We start from the raw sequence: 21,076 nt of genomic DNA, 5'->3' as shown, positions 1-21,076 counted from the left end.
CTGGACAAGATTGCTCCATACGACACATTAAAACATCAGGAAGAAGATGTGCTTTGTGACTCCACTGATGATGAGAGGAATCTGGGTCATGAAAAACCAGCTTGAACAAGACTGAGTGACAAAGGCCAACTCATAGCGCCCAGAATTTGCTTATGTTTAGATAAGTGGCAGTATAAAGATGTTATGGTTAGGCAGGAACATGGGCTCCGGGAGAGAGAGCACACACACACAGGCCTGTCTCCTCCTCTGAGTCCCTGAATGCATGTGTAATTTTTTTCTGATTCTTTAATATATTAATTGTCTTACTTTTTTAATTAAAGTGTTTCAGGTGTCTTCCTTTGCAAACAACCTGTTTACCTGTCAGAGCCAATGAAGAGAAGCCAACATGAGAGAAATATGTTAAATTAAAACACAGCAATCAGTGATGTGTGTTGGAAGGAAATTCCGTACTGTAGCATCAACATCCGCTTATAAAGACATGAAAGACCGCAGAAAAGGAAAGAAAATGTTTTAGTTTTTTTGTGGAGTGAGCAGCAAAGAAAATGAAGAGAGGAGGAAGGAAGTTCCTCAGACAGACCCAGAGCCCCTGCACAGAGTCCAGTGTCAAAGTCCTCCCAGAGGGGCAAATAACAGTCCTGACTCATGTCGGATTTAGCATTTGTTATGGTTAAAGTGCTGATAGTCATCGCAGATACCCCCCCCCCCCCCCCCAAAAAAAAGGGTAAGCAGCAGATGGTGAAGGATTACTGTAACAAACTGATTACCTACTGTATAGCATATATTCAGACATTCAAATAGTATGTATTCAGCCCACTAAACTGAAAAATACACCTCAAATATAAACTATGAAAATGTGCGAATATAATACCCCTTTGTGTTGACTATCAAGTCTATTTTATTTAAACAGCACATTTATATAACAGAAGATTCAAAGTGCTTTAAAGACAGGCACATTTATATTCCAGGTCTCCAGAAAAAAACAGTTTAAAAATACATGAAAAGCTGAAAGGTGTGTTTCATTGTGTTAACTAATTATTGTGGAAAGTAAAAATCACTGTGATTTAGTGGTCATTCAAATGTGTTCAGGACTGACGATGACTCATCTCATAAATCATGACAGTCTGCTCTCCCCCACATAACCTGCCTTAATAAGTTAAACGTGTAGGTATTGGTATCAGCAGTAATGGCCCTGTGTTTACTTGATATAAGATAAGATAATGTAATGAAATTTTGTTACTGCATCAGACCAAAATTTGCAGTTTCACACACCATTACAGAGGAGCGCAGCAGTGTGTTTCCTTACCAGCAGCTCTGATGTGACGCAGAGATTACAAATAAAAGCCGGAATCAGCTGTGCAGTTAAAAAAAAAAAAAGAAACTCTGCTGTGTAGGAGGTAACTCCTTCACACTCACACAGACAGAGCAGCATGGCAGGGTGCGCGGTTATATGTTTATTTTCTTTCTTGGCGCTCTTTTCAAAAGGTAAGTTTTGTTTCACATTACTAGTTTTCGTTTTTGTTCAGTGTTTAATTATTGGAAAATAAGTTTCAGTCATAATAATTATACAGAGAGAAAATTGGGCCAGAAAGTGTCAGGAATATGTAAGTCTGCTTCAGAACATAATCTTTTAAATTGTGTATGCTCTTATTGTGGTGAATGGTCTGTGCTTCTGTTTGGAGATTTCCCCTCAATAACATCTCACATCTTACTTACACTGCACTGAAAACTACATGAAACTGCATGAAAACTCGATCCCTATCACATGTGTATTTGATAGCAAAGTGACACTGTAATGGAACTGCAAACATGGTGTGGAGTACAGTCCATTTGCACAGCAGAACAGATCAGGACCAGATCCAACTCGGATCTGATCATTTCCCAGCTCATTCAGCCTGGATCAGTTTATAGTGGCTCATTTTGTCCTGATGAGATCTCTATCATCCTTCCAAAACTATACTGAAAAGTCTAAGATCGAGCTGACCAACATGCAGACAGCTCTGTAAGAGCTTAGTCTGTTCTTATAACACATTTAATGATAAAGCTTTGCATTCCTTAAAGATTTGGAAAGTTGCCTTGCATTTTGTAGCATCCCTGGCTGAATGATGTGTCTTGAACTGATGGTTTACAAAAACTTTACTGAAGATGTGGTTCATTATGAATGAGATCATGAATGCAAGGAAATAAGCTTCTTCTGAAGGGTAGCTGGGTTCAGAGACTTAGAGATCAGGTGAGGAATTTGGCCATTTGAGACTCAGAGTAGAATGGGAGGAAGTCCCGGGGCAGACCCACCACACGCTGGAGAGATTACATTATCTGGCTGGCCGGGGAATGCTTTGGTTTCCCACTGGAAGACGTGGAGGAGGGAGAGGGAGGCCTGTGTTTCTCTGCTTAGACTGCTGCCTCTGTGCCATGCACTGGATGAGTAGCAGAAAATATATGGATACACTATTTACTGTGAATGCTGCAAAGCATTCATTACTGTGAATGCTGCAAAGCATTCACAGTATTGTTCTTGTACTCCAAAAACCTTCGGTCGCTAAAAACTCAAGCAGCGTTTGGGCTACAGACACCGTTCTGGTATCAAAACGTTGAGCCTGTTCTGGAGATTTATGCTATTACTTTTCTTTTTTGTAACCTTTATACTTTTTAAGATTTTGAACTTTTTATAATCTTCATTTTTGCCATTCAAAATGAATGGGGAAGTTTCAAATCCTTTTCAAATCCTTTCAGGCTTTAAAAGCTAATAACTTCAGCATACTTTCAGCTAGAAAAACCATTTAAGCTTTAAAATGAAGCCAAGCCTTTCAGCTATTCAGCTATTACTTTGTGTTTCAAAATCTTTTATGGTTTAAGCACAGTGAGCATTTAAGTTTAAGGTGTTTTTTCAGCCGTTTCAGAGTTTATAATGGTTGTGTATTGCGTTTGCTAGAGTGGGAGCCTGATTAGTAGAGTGGGAGACTTCAAAACTTTCAGGTGGAAAATTTATTTTTAAACTGCCACTGTGTCCACACTCTTTGCGCTACAGCCATCATTTTATGCTCAAAATGTAGACCTGCTTCTCTACTTTCAAACAATGTGTCTCTAAACCTTGTCAAATGTACACTTTTTAAACTGTATGCGTTCAAACAGAGGGAGTACCTTCCAACTCCTTCATTAACCTCCATAGTAATTTCAGAGAGGTGATTTTCTCCAAAGCAGAAATGAGCACCTTTTTTAAACTGCTCCCACAGCCACACTTTTGAGCCCAGGAAAATAAAAATTACACCACTGTTTAGAGCAGGTCCTTGTGATGCTCACAGTTCAAAAATGCTTTTGATAGGAGCTACGGTTTTTGACTTAGAAGCAGTTATTTGACAGGTGCGCTGAGGCAAATTTGACAGAGTGCATGCATCTCAGCAGGTAAGCAGTGCACCTGGCAGGTGTTTTCAATTGGGGCATTTACAAGCATTCAGCTTGGCAGAGCTCTCCAATATGTATGCTTGCAAACCTCACTGCTTGTGTGACACTACTGTTGGCTCAGTGGTAGAAAAGGGGACCATCTATGCACAAGAAGCAGACAGAGCAGGTTCAAGTCCCGCTTTACCTCAAACTTTAAAGATTTTCTATTGAGCATTCATTCACCAACTTAAACTCTTTCAGCCAGATTTAAGCTCTTTGGAGCATTTCCTGGCATTTCAGCTAGAGACACCATTTAGGCTTTAAAATAAAGCCAAGTCTTTCAGCTATTCAGCTATCAAGCTGTTCAGCAGTTCAGCAGTTCAGCTGTTGAAGCTCATTCAGCAAATAAAGTTTCAGCTCTTTGAAGCATTTCTTAGCATTTCAGCTGCAATCTTTCAGCTTGCAGCATTCACAGTGCATTTTCTTCAGGAAATGCTTTTTCTAGTTTCACTTTACTTTTACTTTATTTTGTATGATTGCAAGACTTAGAGTTTTGAGAAAATGTTCAGAGGTTTCAAGAAACCTGTTTGTTAGCACTTATGAAAAAAAATACAATGAAATGCCTACAGACTTGATTAGCGTTCATCAGCAGCAGTCACGCTTCTGACGCACAAACAAAGCTTAAGTTCCACATGTCTTTTCCTCCCTGCAGCTCTAACAGCAGTGATCCAAACACAGCAGACTGTGCTGGCAGCAGTGGGAGAAGATGCTGAATTCAGCTGTCAGCTCTTGGAGACTAAAGACGTCCTTCAGGTCACATGGCAGAAGATCTCACCTGCTGTGCAGGAGAATGTTGCCGCCTACAACAAGTACTTTGGTCAGAGAGTGAATGCTGGATTTACAGATAAATTTAAGTTTAAATATACTGGACTACAGAACTGCTCCATAGTCATCAGGAATGTGATGGAGCAGGATGAAGGCTGCTATCACTGTCTGTTTAACACTTATCCTGAAGGCTCTCTGACAGCGAGAACCTGCCTCCAAGTGTATGGTAAAGACTTTTACCTTCTTTAACCAACAACAGGAGAGTCAAATAAGTATACTGGACTCCAAAGGTTAGAAGCTGGTGTCTCTGTGAGAACATGTTGATTCTTCCTCCTTCTCAGAGCTGCATGAACCTGTTCTTGATGTCAGAGAGTCAAACTCTACTGCAGAGTGGGTTGTTTCCTGTTCAGCCACTGGTCGACCTGCTCCCACTGCAACACTCAGTGTCTCACAACAACACCTCAACTTCTCCCAGTACAACACTGTCAGTGTGTCCAACACCAACGCTACATTCACTGTCACCACTACAGCTGTGCTCTCAGGTTCACGGAGAAACAGCACACAGGTGGGATGTGCAGCACGAGTGCTCTCTGCTCCTCAGATAGAGGTCATTCAGGTCATTCCTGTGGCCAAACAGATGTCTGATGATCGTGATGCCGGTGAGAAACTCTTTCGCTCACAAATTCATGGCTGTAATTATGATGTTTTTATCCAGATTTTAAATGGAAACTATTAAGTTGCAAAGAATTGAATACATCCACAGGTTAACTACCTTTGCCCAGTGTCACATTTTCATTTATTTGTCTTGTAGATTTGACGTGGATCATTGTGTTTGGTGTGGTGATCTGTGTTTGTGTTGCTGTTGTTGTCATCATATGTAAAAACAGGAAAAGGTGAGTCTTTCAAATGATGTCTGTTTTAATCTAACACCTCTATCTCAGTCACTGTGGTAATGTAACTCATTGATCTGACTCCTTCACTCTGTCCTGCAGGCGCTCTGAAATGAAGGAGGTGGCCTGATCTGCAATCAAACACAGAGATGACTGAGATATGTATGTCATATTATTATAGTTTATTATAGTTTAATTCAATTTTCATAGCACCAAATCACAACAAACAGTCATCTTGCTTTATGAGTAAAGACCCGACAATAATTACATAGAAAACCCGCACACTGGGGTGACTAAAAAAGAAACACTCAGTTCATCATGGGAACAGCAGCAGCCTAGGCCTATTGCAGCATAAGGGAGGGTTCAGGGTCACCCGATCCAGCCCTAACTATAAACTTTATCATAAAGGAAGATTTTAAACCTAATCTTAAAAATAGAGAGGGTGTCTGACTGATGAGCCCCTCCTCGTCTTTACTTCTCTCAGCCTCAGCTTCCCTCTGAGGCTCTTTTTATACTCATTCATGTTTCTGACCTGTTGCTGATTAACCTCATTGGCTGTAAAATGTTCCACCAGGTTATTTAAGCACTTTAAGAAGTATTTCCAGTCTTTGTTGCTCCTGACCCAAATGATCTAAAATGTTTTGCTGGCATGAATTTCAGATTAATGCAGTTTTTTAAAGCAATAAAATGTCTCCATTTTATTATTTAATATTTTGTCTTTGTACCAGTTTTATAGGAATGTTAAACAGAATCCATTTTTTTTTAAATATGGTGGTGTTATTGAGAGTGTTGATGATCTCACATTTTGTTTTCATCTGAAGGATCCAAACACCTTTAATGAAGAAGCAGAGCGGCGGGATCATGATGACACAGTTATGATAAATGAACAAACCTTTAGTTTACAATATGAAGCACCTTCAGGCAACTGCTCTAGATGTTTTTAATTTAATTAGATTTTTTTGTTTGTTTTATTTATTGTCTTTTAATGTTGTGTGTCATGCTCAATTTTTCTGGAGTTTAGTGGTTTTCTTGGAGGTGTATAGTTTTAATGTAGAGTACTCTGTTGTTTTAAATGTTATGTGATCTTGAATGTTGTTGTGATTTGGTGTCATGTGAATAAAATTGAATTGAAATTGTTCCTGTGTATTTTCTTGATTTAAAATTTTTTTTAATGTAATAATTGTATGTTAAAGTCAGATGGTAGTTTTGATCTAGTTTTTTTTTATTATGAGTTTTTTAAGCCATGTTCAGTATTTTCTCTCCCACAGCCGTGTTGATGAAACACTTTGATTCTCTGTAAATCCAAACTGCAGTCCTGTGAAAAACTAAACACTCTTCATGATTCAGCAGGTTGTTGAATCACTTTTAGCAATAATAATGTGAAGGAATATTTTTCTGTGACTTCATCAGTCTGTCACTTTGCTGTGGAGGAGTTTTGCTCCACTCTTCTTTACAGCATTGCTTCAGTTCATGGAGGTTTATTATTTATCTCTGAAGCTCCCAGCTCAGCATTTCATTCAGGCTGAGGTCTGAACTTTGACTGGATCATTGCAGCACTTTGATTCTTTCCTTTTTCAGTCATTCTGTTGTAGATTTGCTGCTGTGCTTTGGTTTGTTGTCCTGCTGCATGGTGCTAAAGAGGGAGTCCATCTACATCCTCACCCTCACCTACGATCACAGGCTTTGAGTACTGACTGAAAGAACAAGATAAGCAGATGAAAAGAGAAACACAAAACATTTTGGAATAAGTGTCTCACTTTGTAGATCCACAGTTGTGTTTAGTGAAGATAATTAGCTGGGGACAAAGGAACAATATCAGAATAATAGCTGACAAACCCCTGATGGCATTCACTGACACAATCATCTGTCTGTTAGACTATACCTTAATTAAAAGTTTCATTTTGATCTACATGAATAAATTTCATCTTTTCAGCAAATGTTACACAACCAGCTTTGACCTTTGAGAGGCTTTCATGATTTCTTTTTAAAAACAACTTGTCATGTGTGTGTTTGCTCAGGTTGTTTTCTGTTTTGTTGTTGTGCTGGCATGACACGTGGATTTGATGATGTGACACTCAACATGTGAGAGTTCCTCCAGACTCCATTAAAAAGGAAGTGATTTATTTTTATTCAGTTGTTTTTCAAGATCCTCCTGTCAGTGTGTGCGCTGCTTTTTTCATGTAGCATATACATATATTTATTCACAAAAATAAATATATGTATACATATATGTTTACTTTTTTTTTTAATCAACGGGGGTCTGCAGTTCAGCTCAACCTCTGTGACTTCCAACAATGATGGTACACAGTGTGTTTGTGTATCTGCTTTCTGTGTGTGGAGTCCTTCCAGCAGGTAAGAAACAGCTGCTGTAGTAACCAGTGTTTCTGTTTGTTGCTGATTGGTTCAAATGGCAACAGGTGACACACGTGTTCAGGTCATTTTCACCTGTCTGAATGAAAACTGTTTGATCATGAAGGTAGAATTTAGTAGAAGTGCTGAAGCTCGTCAGTCTTTGAAAAGAAGAGACGAGAAAAGCTGAATGAACCTTTGTGTGCTGTTAATGTTACTGAGCCAGTGTTTGTGGGTCTGATGGACCTCCACAGTTTGAGGTTTTTAAATCAACACAGCCTTAAAGATTTATGTAAAAATACTTAACAGATGTATAATTTATGCCAGTTTCACATCATATTTAAGGATAATATTTATTATTTATCTCATATCCTTCATCCAGTCATAACTTAGATATGAGTGGAAAATAACATGGTTCTAAAACCAATATTAATGAAACAAAGTGTGTGATCATTGCTGATGTTTATTCCTTTGAACTGAGTGGCTTATTTGTGCCAGCCTTCAAAACTTTGCTGCATGTGTATTTCCTAGAGATGGGACCCTCGAAACAGACGCTTCGACACTGTGTCGAGCTTCCGAAGCGCAGATGTTTCGAAACACTGCTCCAAAACCTGGTTCAAAACACCCATGTCACATGACCGTGGCAAAGCGAGGCTTTGGTGCATTTCACCTTAGCTGCGATAGGTGGCTTACCTGCTGACACTGCCAGAAAAAATAAAAGTCAACCCAAACACATCGAAACTTCGAGGGTTTTTTTGTGAGAGGCGAGAGGTTTTGAGCGAGGAGGAAGAATTTGATATAATGACATTGCAATTGATAGCGTGATTTAGTGAGTGATAGATTAGTCAAGTTAGAATATTTATTCATAGGTTACTTAAAAGCAGACAGGTAGGATTACATTAAATTAATTCAGTTTAAAATATAGTTAGTGATAGTAGCAGCGAGATAAAGATAGGTACGAGATAGTACAGCAATTTCAGGTGTAGTCACATAGACTAGATTGATTAAGATGGAACATCCCTGGAAGAGATCCCGATCTGTAGTGTGGGAGCATTTCCATTTGGAAACACCAAATAAAGTCAGGTGTCTGATTTGTGCTAAGCAGCTGGCCTACTGCAGTAATACATCTTCTATGATGTGCCATTTGAGGAGTGCCCATCCTGCCATTTGAGAGGCTTCAGAGGGAGGTAATGTTCCCTCTGTACATAGGCCTGCTCCTGGGCCATCTAATCAAAGTATGCATTGTTTGAAAGATTATTCAGATTGAGCCTTAATGCATTAAAACTCGCTGAGAATGGCCACAGTTTGAAATGGGACTCAGTAACGCCCAAACAATGATAAATCTCAGCCACATTACAGGACTCCATTGTCAACACTGAAATAGCAAACAAATGCTGAAAAATGAAAATTGTATTGAATCAGTATGTTTCCTGCCTGTCTGTATTTATGCAAAAACCACCAAAGGCACAATATATTTGTGTCTGTGTGTATTTGACATAATATTAACTGTAATTCCCAAAGACTTTGTTATTTTCAGATGGAAATGCGACAGCACACTGAACAAAAACTCCCTATAACGCAGCTTGGTTGTTTAGCGTAAAGCTGAGTTTATATTTTCACCTCTGCTTCACGTATCCTGCACTGGGGTTCTCTTCCTGCCTATCACACAGCATGACAATCTCTGACAGACATGTTGCTGCTCGTCTTTTTGTTGCTGCTGTAACAGAATTTAGATGAGGAAAGATCTCCTGATGTGGATGAATTTCTAGATGGTAGCGATGGGAAGCTCGACACTGACGTTTCGACACGGTGTCGAGCTTCTGAAGTTCAGAAGTTCACTGCTCCGAAACCTGGTTCAAAAACACCTACATCACGTGACCGTGGCTAAGCGAGGCTTCGGTGCGTTTTACTCCCGCTGTTTCCCGGCGGCTGAGGCGCCATGATTCATTTGGTTTTCTTCTTTTTAAATGAACCTGTCATTTTGGGCTGGGCCTTGTAATTGCTGAATAAATGTTTTTGATATCAACGCTTTTATTTATTACAAGCGGACACGCGCATGTATAACTGATTATTGTTAGTGTGGACGGTGAAGAACGAAGTAGGCGATCCGTTCACAAACAGGCGAAACATTTTCTTTCGTTGCAAAAACAAATCAACGAACTGAGCCCACACTGGGACAGCTGACTGTGGGGCTGAAACCTTCAGTCCTCCACGTGTTTCTGCACGAGCCGAAATGACCTCTGTTTATTTTCACAGCCATCAGGGGAACTTCCCAAAGTCTGACCTGCATCCATCCTCGGCTTAGTGTTCGCACTGCAATTATTTACCGGTGACGTGGCTGTTTAAGTTTTTCATTAACAAATTGTATGAATTTGTGTAACTTATAGTTGAAGCTTCAGGGGGCTCAGTGATTGACTGGACGGGCCTGAACGGGGAAACCCGTCCATAAGCTGACGCTGCAACCTGTGACACGCAACCTGCACAGCAGGAGGATTCCTACTGAAAATAAATATTTTTCGCGTCTATCTGTTTCTTAATTCTCATGAAAAATTTGGGTTTTTTAAAATTTTTTATTCCCATTGAGGTTTCTGGTGTAAATGTCCCATAAACAGCAGGACAAAGGCTGCGGGTTCAAAGCCTCAAACGTGGCGTGTCACAGATAGGACGTCCACACAAGTACAGGTCGCAGATAAGGAAAGTTTCTTCATGTTTCAGAGGTCGCTCAGTGGAGGATGGCGTGTTTCCTCAGATTCATAAAAGTACTGGTTAGTGTGAAAATGTCTGCTGCAAATTTTCCCATTAAAACTTAATAAAATATTTAAAAAAGGAAATATTTAGTTTTTTCTTAATTTAAACATTCATTTTTGAATCAATAGAACATAAAGCCTATAACGCCACGCCTTTGTTTCACTGTGTGTAGAGCAAACCTGATGATATGAACTCCCAGAAACCAAACACATCTAAACTTTTCTGTTTTTTTCCCAAGACTATAGCTAAAATGAAGCCAACTGAGCCCAAAGACAATTGTGTGTGTTTATCACAATGAACATAGCATTTTTTTTCAGTATTGTTTATTTGATAAATTGGTTTGTGTGTTAGTGAATTAATAAAAACTGTAACAGGCTCACGGATGTTAACAGAGTGAAAATAGTCACAGCTCGCTGACTTTAACAGTCTCCTCGTTCCTCCAGACCACATGTTGATCATAATTATTGCCAGTCAGATATATAATCAGTAGCTTTGTTTGGACTTGTGCAGGGCGTGCCTGTGTCATTGTTTCATTGAACAGCAATATAGAGATGTGGCGATAACCAAATTGTCCAGCAGGTGTCACTGTGCAGTTGGCTTTCAGATTGTTTCGAAGCTTCGATACAGTTCAAGCACAAATGCTTCAAACGCTTCAGTGTTTTACAAACCTCGTTTTGCCCATCACTACCAGATGACATGTAGGGTAAAAAGCTCAAAATACGATTTGACAGCCATATTTCTCCCCTGGCTGGCAGGTTTGTTTTGGAGCTGAAGGATAGACTCACCCTCATCTTAAAGTTCTCTGTCAGACTCTGAATTGATTGCGCTGTTATTTCTCACCTGGTTGAGCAGGTGACCCATGTTTTGAAGATTAGAGTCCCCCAATGCAAGGCCTGGATTTCAGCCTGCCCCAGATGGTATCCTGTGTCTGATTCCCCTTTGTTCTTTCCCTTCCTTCCTGTCTACTCTGTGCACTCTTATCTAATTAAGGTTAAAGGCCTCATACTCAATAAACTCTTTCTTTTCATCATCTTCAGTTTCTTCTTTCTGATCTAAACTCACTGAGATTCTCTGAGCAGACAATCGTTTTGCTATATTGATCAATAATCAGCCACATAGATGTGAGAGCCTAGACAGAAGGAAAAATGTTCAGGAAAGTGGGATCAGATCATCACATCTGTCACTTTATTTCCTCCCTGCAGCTCTAACAGCAGTGATCCAAACACAGCAGACTGTGCTGGCAGCAGTGGGAGAAGATGCTGAATTCAGCTGTCAGCTCTTGGAGACTAAAGACGTCCTTCAGGTCACATGGCAGAAAATCTCAGCTGATGTGGAGGAGAATGTTGCCACCTACAACAAGTACTTTGGTCAGAGAGTGAATGCTGGATTTACAGATAAATTTAAGTTTAAATATACTGGACTACAGAACTGCTCCATAGTCATCAGGAATGTGATGGAGCAGGATGAAGCCTGCTATCACTGTCTGTTTAACACTTATCCTGAAGGCTCTCTGTCAGGAAGAACCTGCCTCCGAGTTTATGGTAAGGACTTTTACCTTCTTTAACCAGCAACAAGTAACTGAAACAAACATACTGGACAGGTTAGTTACTGGTGACGTTTAAGAGCATATTCCTTATATTTCCTTTTCCTTCTCAGAGCTGCATGAACCTGTTCTTGATGTCAGAGAGTCAAACTCTCCTGCAGAGTGGGTTGTTTCCTGTTCAGCCACTGGTCGACCTGCTCCCACTGTAACACTCAGTGTCTCACAACAACACCTCAACTTCTCCCAGTACAACACTGTCAGTGTGTCCAACACCAACGCTACATTCACTGTCACCACTACAGCTGTGCTCTCAGGTTCACGGAGAAACAGCACACAGGTGGGATGTGCAGCACGAGTGCTCTCTGCTCCTCAGATAGAGGTCATTCAGGTCATACCTGAGGTCATTATGGTGTCTGCTGTTGCTGCAGATGATGATGATGATGGTAAGAAACTCTTTTAAAGTCACAGATTTCTAGATCGATGATATCTGGATCAGTTTGAGTGGGCTCTAATAACAATGACATCAGTGTCACATTTTTCCTGCTTTTCTCACAGATTCCACTTTGATTATTGTAGCTGCAGTAGTGGTGCTGATGCTGTCATCGCTGTCCTGCTGAAAGAAAGAAAGAAACAAGAAGAGGTAACTTCCACATTTGTCTCACTATATGTTTTCGTCTAATGTGTCTCTTCCTTTTAATATGATAATTATTTATTAACTCTAAGAGTCTACATGCACATCTATCCAGTAATCTCTGCAAATATTTGCAGCACTGACTTTAAATAGTTTAAATCCTTTGGTCACTCAGGGACCCTGAGAAGAACAAAACACCACAAAAATCAACCAGTGACATTAATGGTAAGAAAGCTTGATAATTATTCATGTTCTACATGATATTTATTGATTACTACTTTGAGAGATCACTTAACCTGTCTTTGTCTATGTACTAATTTTCCTCTCTCAGTTTACTAAACATCTGTGAACAGACAGCCACAAACATCTGCACCACAGACACAGACCAGTATTGGCAGATGTTTGATGGGTGGTTGCTCCCAAACCATCCTTCAGCATTAATGATCTCTTCACTGATGTCCACCTATCCAATACCATGTGCACTATTCCAGTTCAATTCAGTTCAATTTTATTCATGTGCACCAAATCACAATAAAAAGTCATTTCAAGGCGCTTTATGAGTAAAAACCTGACAATAATTACATAAGAAACCCAACAGTCAAAATGACCCCATATAAGGAAGCATTTGGCGACAGGGAAAAAGGGAAAACTCTCTTTTAACAGGAAGAAACCTCCAGCAGATCCAGGCTCAGGGTGGGGGCGGGGGGCAGCCATCTGCTGTGACCAGTTGGGGCTGAGGGGAGAGAGACAGGACAAAAGACATGATGAGGAAGAGAGACAGAGATTAATAATAACTAATGATTAAATGCAGAGTGTAGAGTTTTCTCTGGATTCTCTGAATCTTTAAATACAGCAGATTCACAGACTGATGAGCCCCTCCTCGTCTTTACGTCTCTCAGCCTCAGCTTCCCTCTGAGGCTCTGTTGATACTCATTCATGTTTCTGACCTGTTGCTGATTAACCTCATTGGCTGTAAAATGTTCCAACAGGCTTTTTTAAAGCACTTTAAGAAGTATTTCCAGTCTTTTGTTGCTCCTGACCCAAATGATCTGAAATGTTTTGCTGGCATGAAATTCAAATGAATGCAGGTTTTTTTTTATGTCTTTGTACCATTTTTTGATGAGTATACATTTTAAATGTTAAACAGAATCCAGTTTTTTTAGAAATATGGTGTTATTGAGAGTGGTGATGATCTCACATTTTGATTTCATCTGAAGGATCCAAACACCTTTAATGAAGAAGCAGAGCGACGGGATCAGGAGGACAAACACTGAATAACAACAGACCAACAAATGATCAAAACCGTCACCTTCACCAGCACGAAGATCCAAGCTGTGACTCATAAACACAGCTCAGAGTAACACACTGTAACTGATTCATGTGAACATTCAGGAAGAGGAACAAATGACACTGAGCCATGAGCTCAGAGAAGCTCCACTGACCAAAAACTGTTTCTACTTTGTGTTCATGATGACACAGTTATGATAAATGAGCAAACCGTTAGCTTACAATATGAAACACCTTAAGGTGACTGCTTTTGATTGTCTGTTTTAATTTAATTTATTTAATTTTACTTTATTTATTGCCTTTTAATGTTGTGTTTTATGCTCAATTTTTCTGGATTTTAATGTAGTTTTCTTTTGGAGCTGTATTTTTACTGTACAGTACTCAACTCCGTAGTTTTAAATGTGTTGTGTGAATAAATTTGTTCTTGAATGTTGTAGTGATTTGGGGTTATATGAATAAAATAGAATAGAAATTGTTCCCCTTCAGTTTCTTAATTTTTTTATTTAAATGTAATAATTGTACGTTAGTCAGATGGTAGTTTTGATCTTGTTTTTTAAACCATGTTCAGTATTTTCTCTCCCACAGCCCTGTTGATGAAACACTTTCACTTCTCTGTAAATCCAACCTGCAGTCCAATCATCGATACAAGTATTTTGCGTCCAGTCTTGTTTTTATTATATATGCTGCCGTTGGGAGGGATTTTTCAGAAGTATGATATTTCCTTTCATTGTTGTGCTGACAACATCCAAATTTATCTCCCTATTAAATTGGATGCTTCTGTCCGGCTGCAGCCTCTGTTTAACTGTCTTCATGATGTTAAAGTCTGGTTAACACAGAATTTTCTTACCTTAAATGAAAACAGGACAGAAGGTTTTGTGTTTGGAAGTCATATCCCTGTGGATAAGTTAGCTGATATCCTTGGCCCTTTTGCTTCTTACTGCTCCTCGACTGTCAGAAACTTTGGAGTGTTTTTTGAACACAGTTGTAAAGACCAGTTTCTATCAGTTACTAAAGCTAAATCCTATCTTCCTCCAACGCACCTCGAAAAACCTATTCATGCTTTCATCACCTCTAGATTGGACTACTGTAATTCTCTGTATTCAGGTCTCGAACGATCATCTCTCCATCGTTTGCAGGTAGTCCAAAATGCTGCTGCACGTCTTTTGACAGGTACTAGAAAGCACGAACACGTCGCTCCAGGTTTAGCAGGTTTACACTGGCTCCCCATCCAGACTCATATTGATTTTAAGATTCTTCTACTTACTTTTAAAGTCTTAAATGGAATGACACCCAGCTATTTGTCTAAGCTGCTGAAACTGCATAACCCTAAAAGAGCACTGAGATCATCTAGCCATGTGCTCTTAGTGCAACCGAGGTCTCGTTTTAAGTATGGAGGGGATCAGGCTTTTGTAGTCGCAGCCCCTAGACTTTGGAACAATTTCCCACTTTATATTCGTACTGCTGAGTCCATGCAGTCATTTAAATCCTCTCTAAAAACTCACCTTTTTACCTTGACTTTTAACTCAGATTTAGTTTGAGTCCCATCAGGTTTTATGTTGTGGTGTCTCTTGTTTTAGTGTGTTGTTAGTCACTTTTTATTGCATCGTATTTATTGTATTTCTTTGTTTTTATGTTCTATGCTTTATTCTATTTTATTGACCTATGGAATTATCTTGCTTATTTTTGTAGTTAATCTAGTAAAGCACTTTGGTCAACAATGTTGTTTTTAAATGTGCTATAGAAATAAAATTGACATTGATATCGACAAGCAGCAGATGAAAAGAGATACAAAAAACATTGTCTTATTTTGTAGACCCACAACCATGTTTAGTGAAGGTAATTAGCTGGAGACAAAGGAACAACATCAGAATAATAGCTGACAAACCCCTGATGACATTCACTGACGCAATCATCTGTTCATTAACCTCTCCCTTAATTAAAATTTATATTTTGATCTACATGAATGAATTTCATCTTCTCAGCAAATGTTACACAACCAGCTTTGACCTTTGAGAGGCTTTCATGATTTCTTTTTAAAAACAACTTGTCATGTGTGTGTTTGCTCAGGCTGTTTCTTAGTTTTGTTTTTGCTGATAGAGATTATTGGGAAATCCAAGCAGTAATCTAAATCTGTGTTGTCATGACACGTGGGTTTTGGATTTGATGATGTGACACTCAACATGTGAGAGTTCCTCGAGACTCCATTAAAAAGGAAGTGATTTGTTTTTATTCAGTTGTTTTTCAAGATCCTCCTGTCAGTGTGTGCACTGCTTTTTTTCATGTAGCATATACATATATTTATTCACAAAAATAAATATATGTATACATATATGTTTACTTTTTTTTTTAATCAACGGGGGACTGCAGTTCAGCTCAGCCTTTGTGACTTCCAACAATGATGGTACACGATGTGTTTGTGTATCTGCTTGTTGTGTGTGGAGTCCTTCCAGCGGGTAAGAAAAAGCTGCTGTAGTAACCAGTGTTTCTGTTTGTTGCTGATTGGTTCTTTTTTCCTGTTAAAGGTACAACAGGTGACACACGTGTTTAGGTCATTTTCACCTGTCTGAATAAAAACTGTTTGATCATGAAGGTCGAATTTAGTAGAAGTGCTGAAGCTCGTCAGTCTTTGAGAAGAAGAGATGAGAAAAGCTGAATGAACCTTTGTGTGCTGTTGATGTTACTGAGCCAGTGTTTGTGGGTCTGATGGACCTCCACAGTTTGAGGTTTTTAAATCAACACAGCCTTAAAGATTTATGTAAAAACACTTGTGTGCTTTATATCAATTGCAATAAATACACACCATATTGAAGGTTAATATTTGGTATTTACCTCTGTTAGACTCCATCTTATAATAAAAGATTTTTTGTGATCGAATGTAGCAAAAACAGAAAAATCATATCCTTCCATCATAACTGAGATGAGTGGAAAATAACATGATTATCTTGAACAAATATTAATGAAACAAAGTGTGTGATCATTGCTGATGTTTACTCCTTTGAACTGAAGTAGAAGTAGTACAGATTCATGTCAGTCTATACAAATACTACTACTAATACTTATTCGTACTGTACCAGCCTTCATAACTTATAAACAGCCAAACAGCATCAGGTGAATGTACACAAACCAGTATTAATGTTTTTTAAAAACAAATACAACCAATGCTTTTTGATAAGCTCTTGCATTTGCTTTCTTATAAAACTGTAATTTGTGTTTAATCAGGTTGTTTAATCTTTTTTGAGGATCTGTTAGAGTAGCGTGAACTGCAGGAAGAGAAAAATTTGCTTCCCTTTTGTAGTGAGCTTTGGGCTTGGTCATGTAACAGTATGGAAAGGAAAGTAACTGGATCTTTCTTCAGTTTTTTAATGAATTCTTCTCTGGACCACATGAGGAATGGGTTCTTGTGCAATCTATGCCAATATTTACTGAGTACAAAACTTTTACATTGTTTTCTCTCAGTTTTGTATCCACAGAGGTCTGCAGCTGAGGGAAAACTTTGCCACTTACAACAATGTTGGTACATGGTCTGCATGTGTATCTGCTTTTAGTGTGTGGGGTCCTTGAAGCAGGTAGGAAACAATAACCAGTGTTTCTGTTTGGTGCTGATTGTTTCCTTTTAACATTAAAGTTTAATTTCTTGTCAGTATAAAAGCTTCTGCTTGTCTTTGAAAAGGAAAGATAAGAAAAGCTGAAATAAATCTCCTTCTTTCATCGACTTTGAGTTCCTCATTCAAACATCTAAATGTTCATTTCCTCCCTGCAGCTCTAACAGCAGTGATCCAAACACAGCAGACTGTGCTGGCAGCAGTGGGAGAAGATGCTGAATTCAGCTGTCAGCTCTTGGAGACTAAAGACGTCCTTCAGGTCACATGGCAGAAAATCTCAGCTGATGGGGTTGACACTGTTGCCACTTACAACAAGTACTTTGGTCAGAGAGTGAATGCTGCATTTACAGATAAAGTTGAGTTTAAACATACTGGACCACAGAACTGCTCCATAGTCATCAGGAATGTGACAGAGCAGGATGAAGGCTGCTATCGCTGTCTGTTTCACAGATACAGTGAAGGCTCTCTGAGAGGGAGAACCTGCCTCCAAGTCTACGGTAGGCTGAACATTTCCTTTAACTTATTTAATGAGCAGCAGCATCAGTCAAGAAGAAAAGTGTTAGAAGCTGATTTCTTTTTAACAGCATACAGTACCACTCAAACGTTTGGACACACTTTGGTCCAATCTTTTGGCTGGTACTGTATTTCTGAGAACATCTCCTCTTCCTTCTCAGAGCTGCATGAACCTGTTCTTGATGTCAGAGAGTCAAACTCTCCTGCAGAGTGGGTTGTTTCCTGTTCAGCCAGGTCCACCTGCTGCCACTGTAACACTCAGTGTCTCACAACAGGACCTCAGCTTCTCCCAGTACAACACTGTGAGTGTGTCCAACACCAACAATCACTGTCAGCACTACAGCTGTGCTCTCAGGTTCACGGAGAAACAGCACACAGGTGGGATGTGCAGCACGAGTGCTCTCTGCTCCTCAGATAGAGGTCATTCAGGTCATTCCTGAGGATGATGATGATGATGATGATGATGATGATGATGATGATGATGGTGAGAAACTCTTTCAGCCACAGATTTATGGATGAATGATCACTCTGTGATGTTGATGGTTTTACCTGTATTTCTAATAAGTTGCAAATACTTGGATAGGTTCATGTTTTAGGTTTAACTGGCAGTTGCTCAGTGTCACATTTTCATTTATTTGTCTTGTAGATTTGACGTGGATCATTGCGTTTGGTTTGGTGATCTCTGTTTGTGTTGCTGTTGCTGTCGTCATATGTAAAAACAGGAAAAGGTGAGTCTTTCAAATGCTGTCTGTGTTGATCTAATACCTGTATCTCAGTCACTATGGTAACATAACTCTTTGGTCTGATTCCTTCACTCTGAATGAATGAAGTGGTCTAATCTGCATTCAAACACAGACATGACTGATACTTGTGTCATATTGTTATTATAAATATACTTTTCCAGTTTTTCACTGATTCTGATACAGTACATATCGGCTGTCTAGTATGTCTAGTAGACAAATGATCATTATATACTTAGTGTACAGTACTTACTACTTATTCTTATTATAGGAAGTTTGGTACATAAAGTAAAGTCTTAATACAGAAGAAACTGCAGTAACATTTTGTTTGCAGTAATATATTGTTGAGTATGATAATAAATTCACATTTTGTTTTTTGTTTTTTTCCTGAAGGAATAAAACCCCTTTAATCGAGATGGAGAACAAGGAGATCAGTGAGTGCTGAGTGACAGCTGAAAAAAAGAGCACCTAAAGCTGCCGCCTTCACCAGCAAGAAGACTTGTGCTCTAACAAACAGCCAGTGAACACACTCTTCAGATTAACACACCATAATTGCTTAATTAATTTATGCCAAGATAGTTGACTTTAAGAAATATTCCAGTCATAAGAGCTAAATGCATCGAAGCTAAAGGAACAAAGCTTTAATGTCAGTGTAGAAAGATTCAAACAAATGACACGTGAGACATGAGCGCTAAGAAGTTTCTACTTTGTATTCACACAGATGTGAAACATGAACAATCTGTTACCATTACTTTATGTACCATATACCTTATAATATAAAAACAGTTGATTTAAGGTGTTTTATATTATAATATAAAACACCTTAAATCAACTGTTTTTATTATCTGTTTTTATGTTATTTATTGTCTTTTAATGTTGTGTTCTCCATTTTTCTGGAGTTTAGTGTAGTTCTGTATATTTTTAACAGACAGCACTCAGCTCTGGTGTTTTAAATGTATTATATCAATAAATGTGAGCTTGACTGTTTGGCTGATTTGGCGTCATATAAATCAAATTGAATAACACTTGTTCCTCTTTGTTTTCCTGATTTATTTCTTTTTTATTTTAAATGTAATAATTGAATGTTATGTATTATATGTTCTGAGTTTTTTAAGCCATGTTCAGTATTTTCTCTCCCACAGCCGTGTTGATGAAACACTTTCACTTCTCTGTAAATCCAAACTGCAGTCCTGTGAAAAACGAAACACTCTTCATGATTTAGCAGGTTGTTGAACCACTTTTAGCAATAATAATGTGAAGTAATATTTTTCTGTGACTTCATCAGTCTGTCACTTTGCTGTGGAGGAGTTTTGCTCCACTCTTCTTTACAGCGTTGCTTCAGTTCATGGAGGTTTATTATTTATCTCTGAAGCTCCCAGCTCAGCATTTCAGTCAGGCTGAGGTCTGAACTTTGACTGGATCATTGCAGCACTTTGATTCTTTCCTTTTTCAGTCATTCTGTTGTAGATTTGCTGCTGTGCTTTAGCTGCTTTAGCTGTGTATAATTATGCTGTGTTTTATGCAAATCACTGTATTGAAGTGCTTTAGATTTTATGTGCAATAGTGTTGCAAACTTAATTAGTTTTTGTTTTTCTTTTTGTTTTTGTAGTGGTGCTATTTCTGATATTATATTATTATTTACATATATGGGGAAAATTCACACAACATATGTGAGTCTCTTTGTGTCCTTCAGTGATGTCAGCTTTGATTAGAGGAACGTGAAGCAGATCTTTGTGACTTCAGACTTTAACATCTGACACTAACATTGTTTTCAGATAAAGCTGAAACTGCAGTGAACACAGAATCTAAAATAGAATCTAAACCAGTGCTTTTATTGTTCAGTCCTGTAAATTTGTAGCAGGAGAGCTGAAGCGATGATGTCGCTGCTTAAAACGAGAGCTGTGGAAGAAAGAAAACAGACTTTTAAGGGAAACTTGAGTTTGAAGGTGCTGAACTGCTGCTTCATGGTTATCAGGGAGTTGGAGGATGAGGGCTGCTTCTGCTCTCCTTTGATTCAGTGATTCAGTGGTAGAATTAATGATATTAACAGTGACACACTGCATCTACATATGTTACTAACACAGAGGACTCCTCTGCAGCAGAGGCACTAGAGTTCAGAGGCATCACTGTAGTAGGAATGAAACTGTAGCCCCCCCAGTGGGTGAAATGAGGTACACAAAAGATTTTGGAACCAGTTCCTCATTGTGCAGAAACACGATCCTGCTGGTGTTTAATGAAGATAGTTAGAAGGGGACAAAGATACAACATCAGAATAATATCTGATAAACCTCTGCTGGCATTCACTGACACAGTCATCTGTCTGTTAAACTGTCCCTTAATTAAATGTTTCATTTTGATCTACATGAATGAATTTCATCTTCTCAGCAAATGTTACACAACCAGCTTTGACCTCTGAGAGACTGAGTGTGTGCAGTTTGACAACAACCAGTTCATAACTGAGGGGACAAATACTTCATGTAAGGTAACCTTTTTGTTTTCATGAGCTCGCTTTGAAAACTTGTTGTGTGTGTTTGCTCAGACTGTTTTCAATTATCTTTATTTGAGGATCT

General features: G+C 38.8%; 2 protein-coding genes and 1 pseudogene across 2 annotated transcripts; all 3 read left to right on the top strand.

The window, feature by feature from the left end:
- The first annotated feature begins 1,427 nt into the window (after positions 1-1,427).
- LOC115794379 (OX-2 membrane glycoprotein-like) lies at positions 1,428-6,055 on the top strand. The gene is made up of 6 exons (XM_030749862.1): positions 1,428-1,482; positions 4,091-4,429; positions 4,545-4,862; positions 5,015-5,096; positions 5,196-5,255; positions 5,915-6,055. The coding sequence occupies exons 1-5, from the start codon at positions 1,428-1,430 to the stop codon at positions 5,221-5,223; spliced, it is 822 nt and encodes a 273-aa protein (XP_030605722.1). The 3' UTR covers positions 5,224-5,255; positions 5,915-6,055.
- A 1,194-nt stretch (positions 6,056-7,249) lies between these two features.
- Positions 7,250-14,078, top strand: LOC115791014 (OX-2 membrane glycoprotein-like). Its single transcript, XM_030745082.1, has 6 exons — positions 7,250-7,445; positions 11,393-11,731; positions 11,847-12,176; positions 12,289-12,373; positions 12,540-12,589; positions 13,582-14,078. The coding sequence occupies exons 1-4, from the start codon at positions 7,388-7,390 to the stop codon at positions 12,348-12,350; spliced, it is 789 nt and encodes a 262-aa protein (XP_030600942.1). The 5' UTR covers positions 7,250-7,387; the 3' UTR covers positions 12,351-12,373; positions 12,540-12,589; positions 13,582-14,078.
- A 1,827-nt stretch (positions 14,079-15,905) lies between these two features.
- On the top strand, positions 15,906-19,283 carry LOC115794372 (OX-2 membrane glycoprotein-like; annotated as a pseudogene).
- The last annotated feature ends 1,793 nt before the right edge of the window (positions 19,284-21,076 follow it).

This window comes from Archocentrus centrarchus, chromosome 2 (genome assembly GCF_007364275.1).
Source record: "Archocentrus centrarchus isolate MPI-CPG fArcCen1 chromosome 2, fArcCen1, whole genome shotgun sequence".
NCBI classification, from domain to species: Eukaryota; Metazoa; Chordata; class Actinopteri; order Cichliformes; family Cichlidae; genus Archocentrus; species Archocentrus centrarchus.
This window is presented reverse-complemented; position numbering and strand designations above follow the sequence as displayed.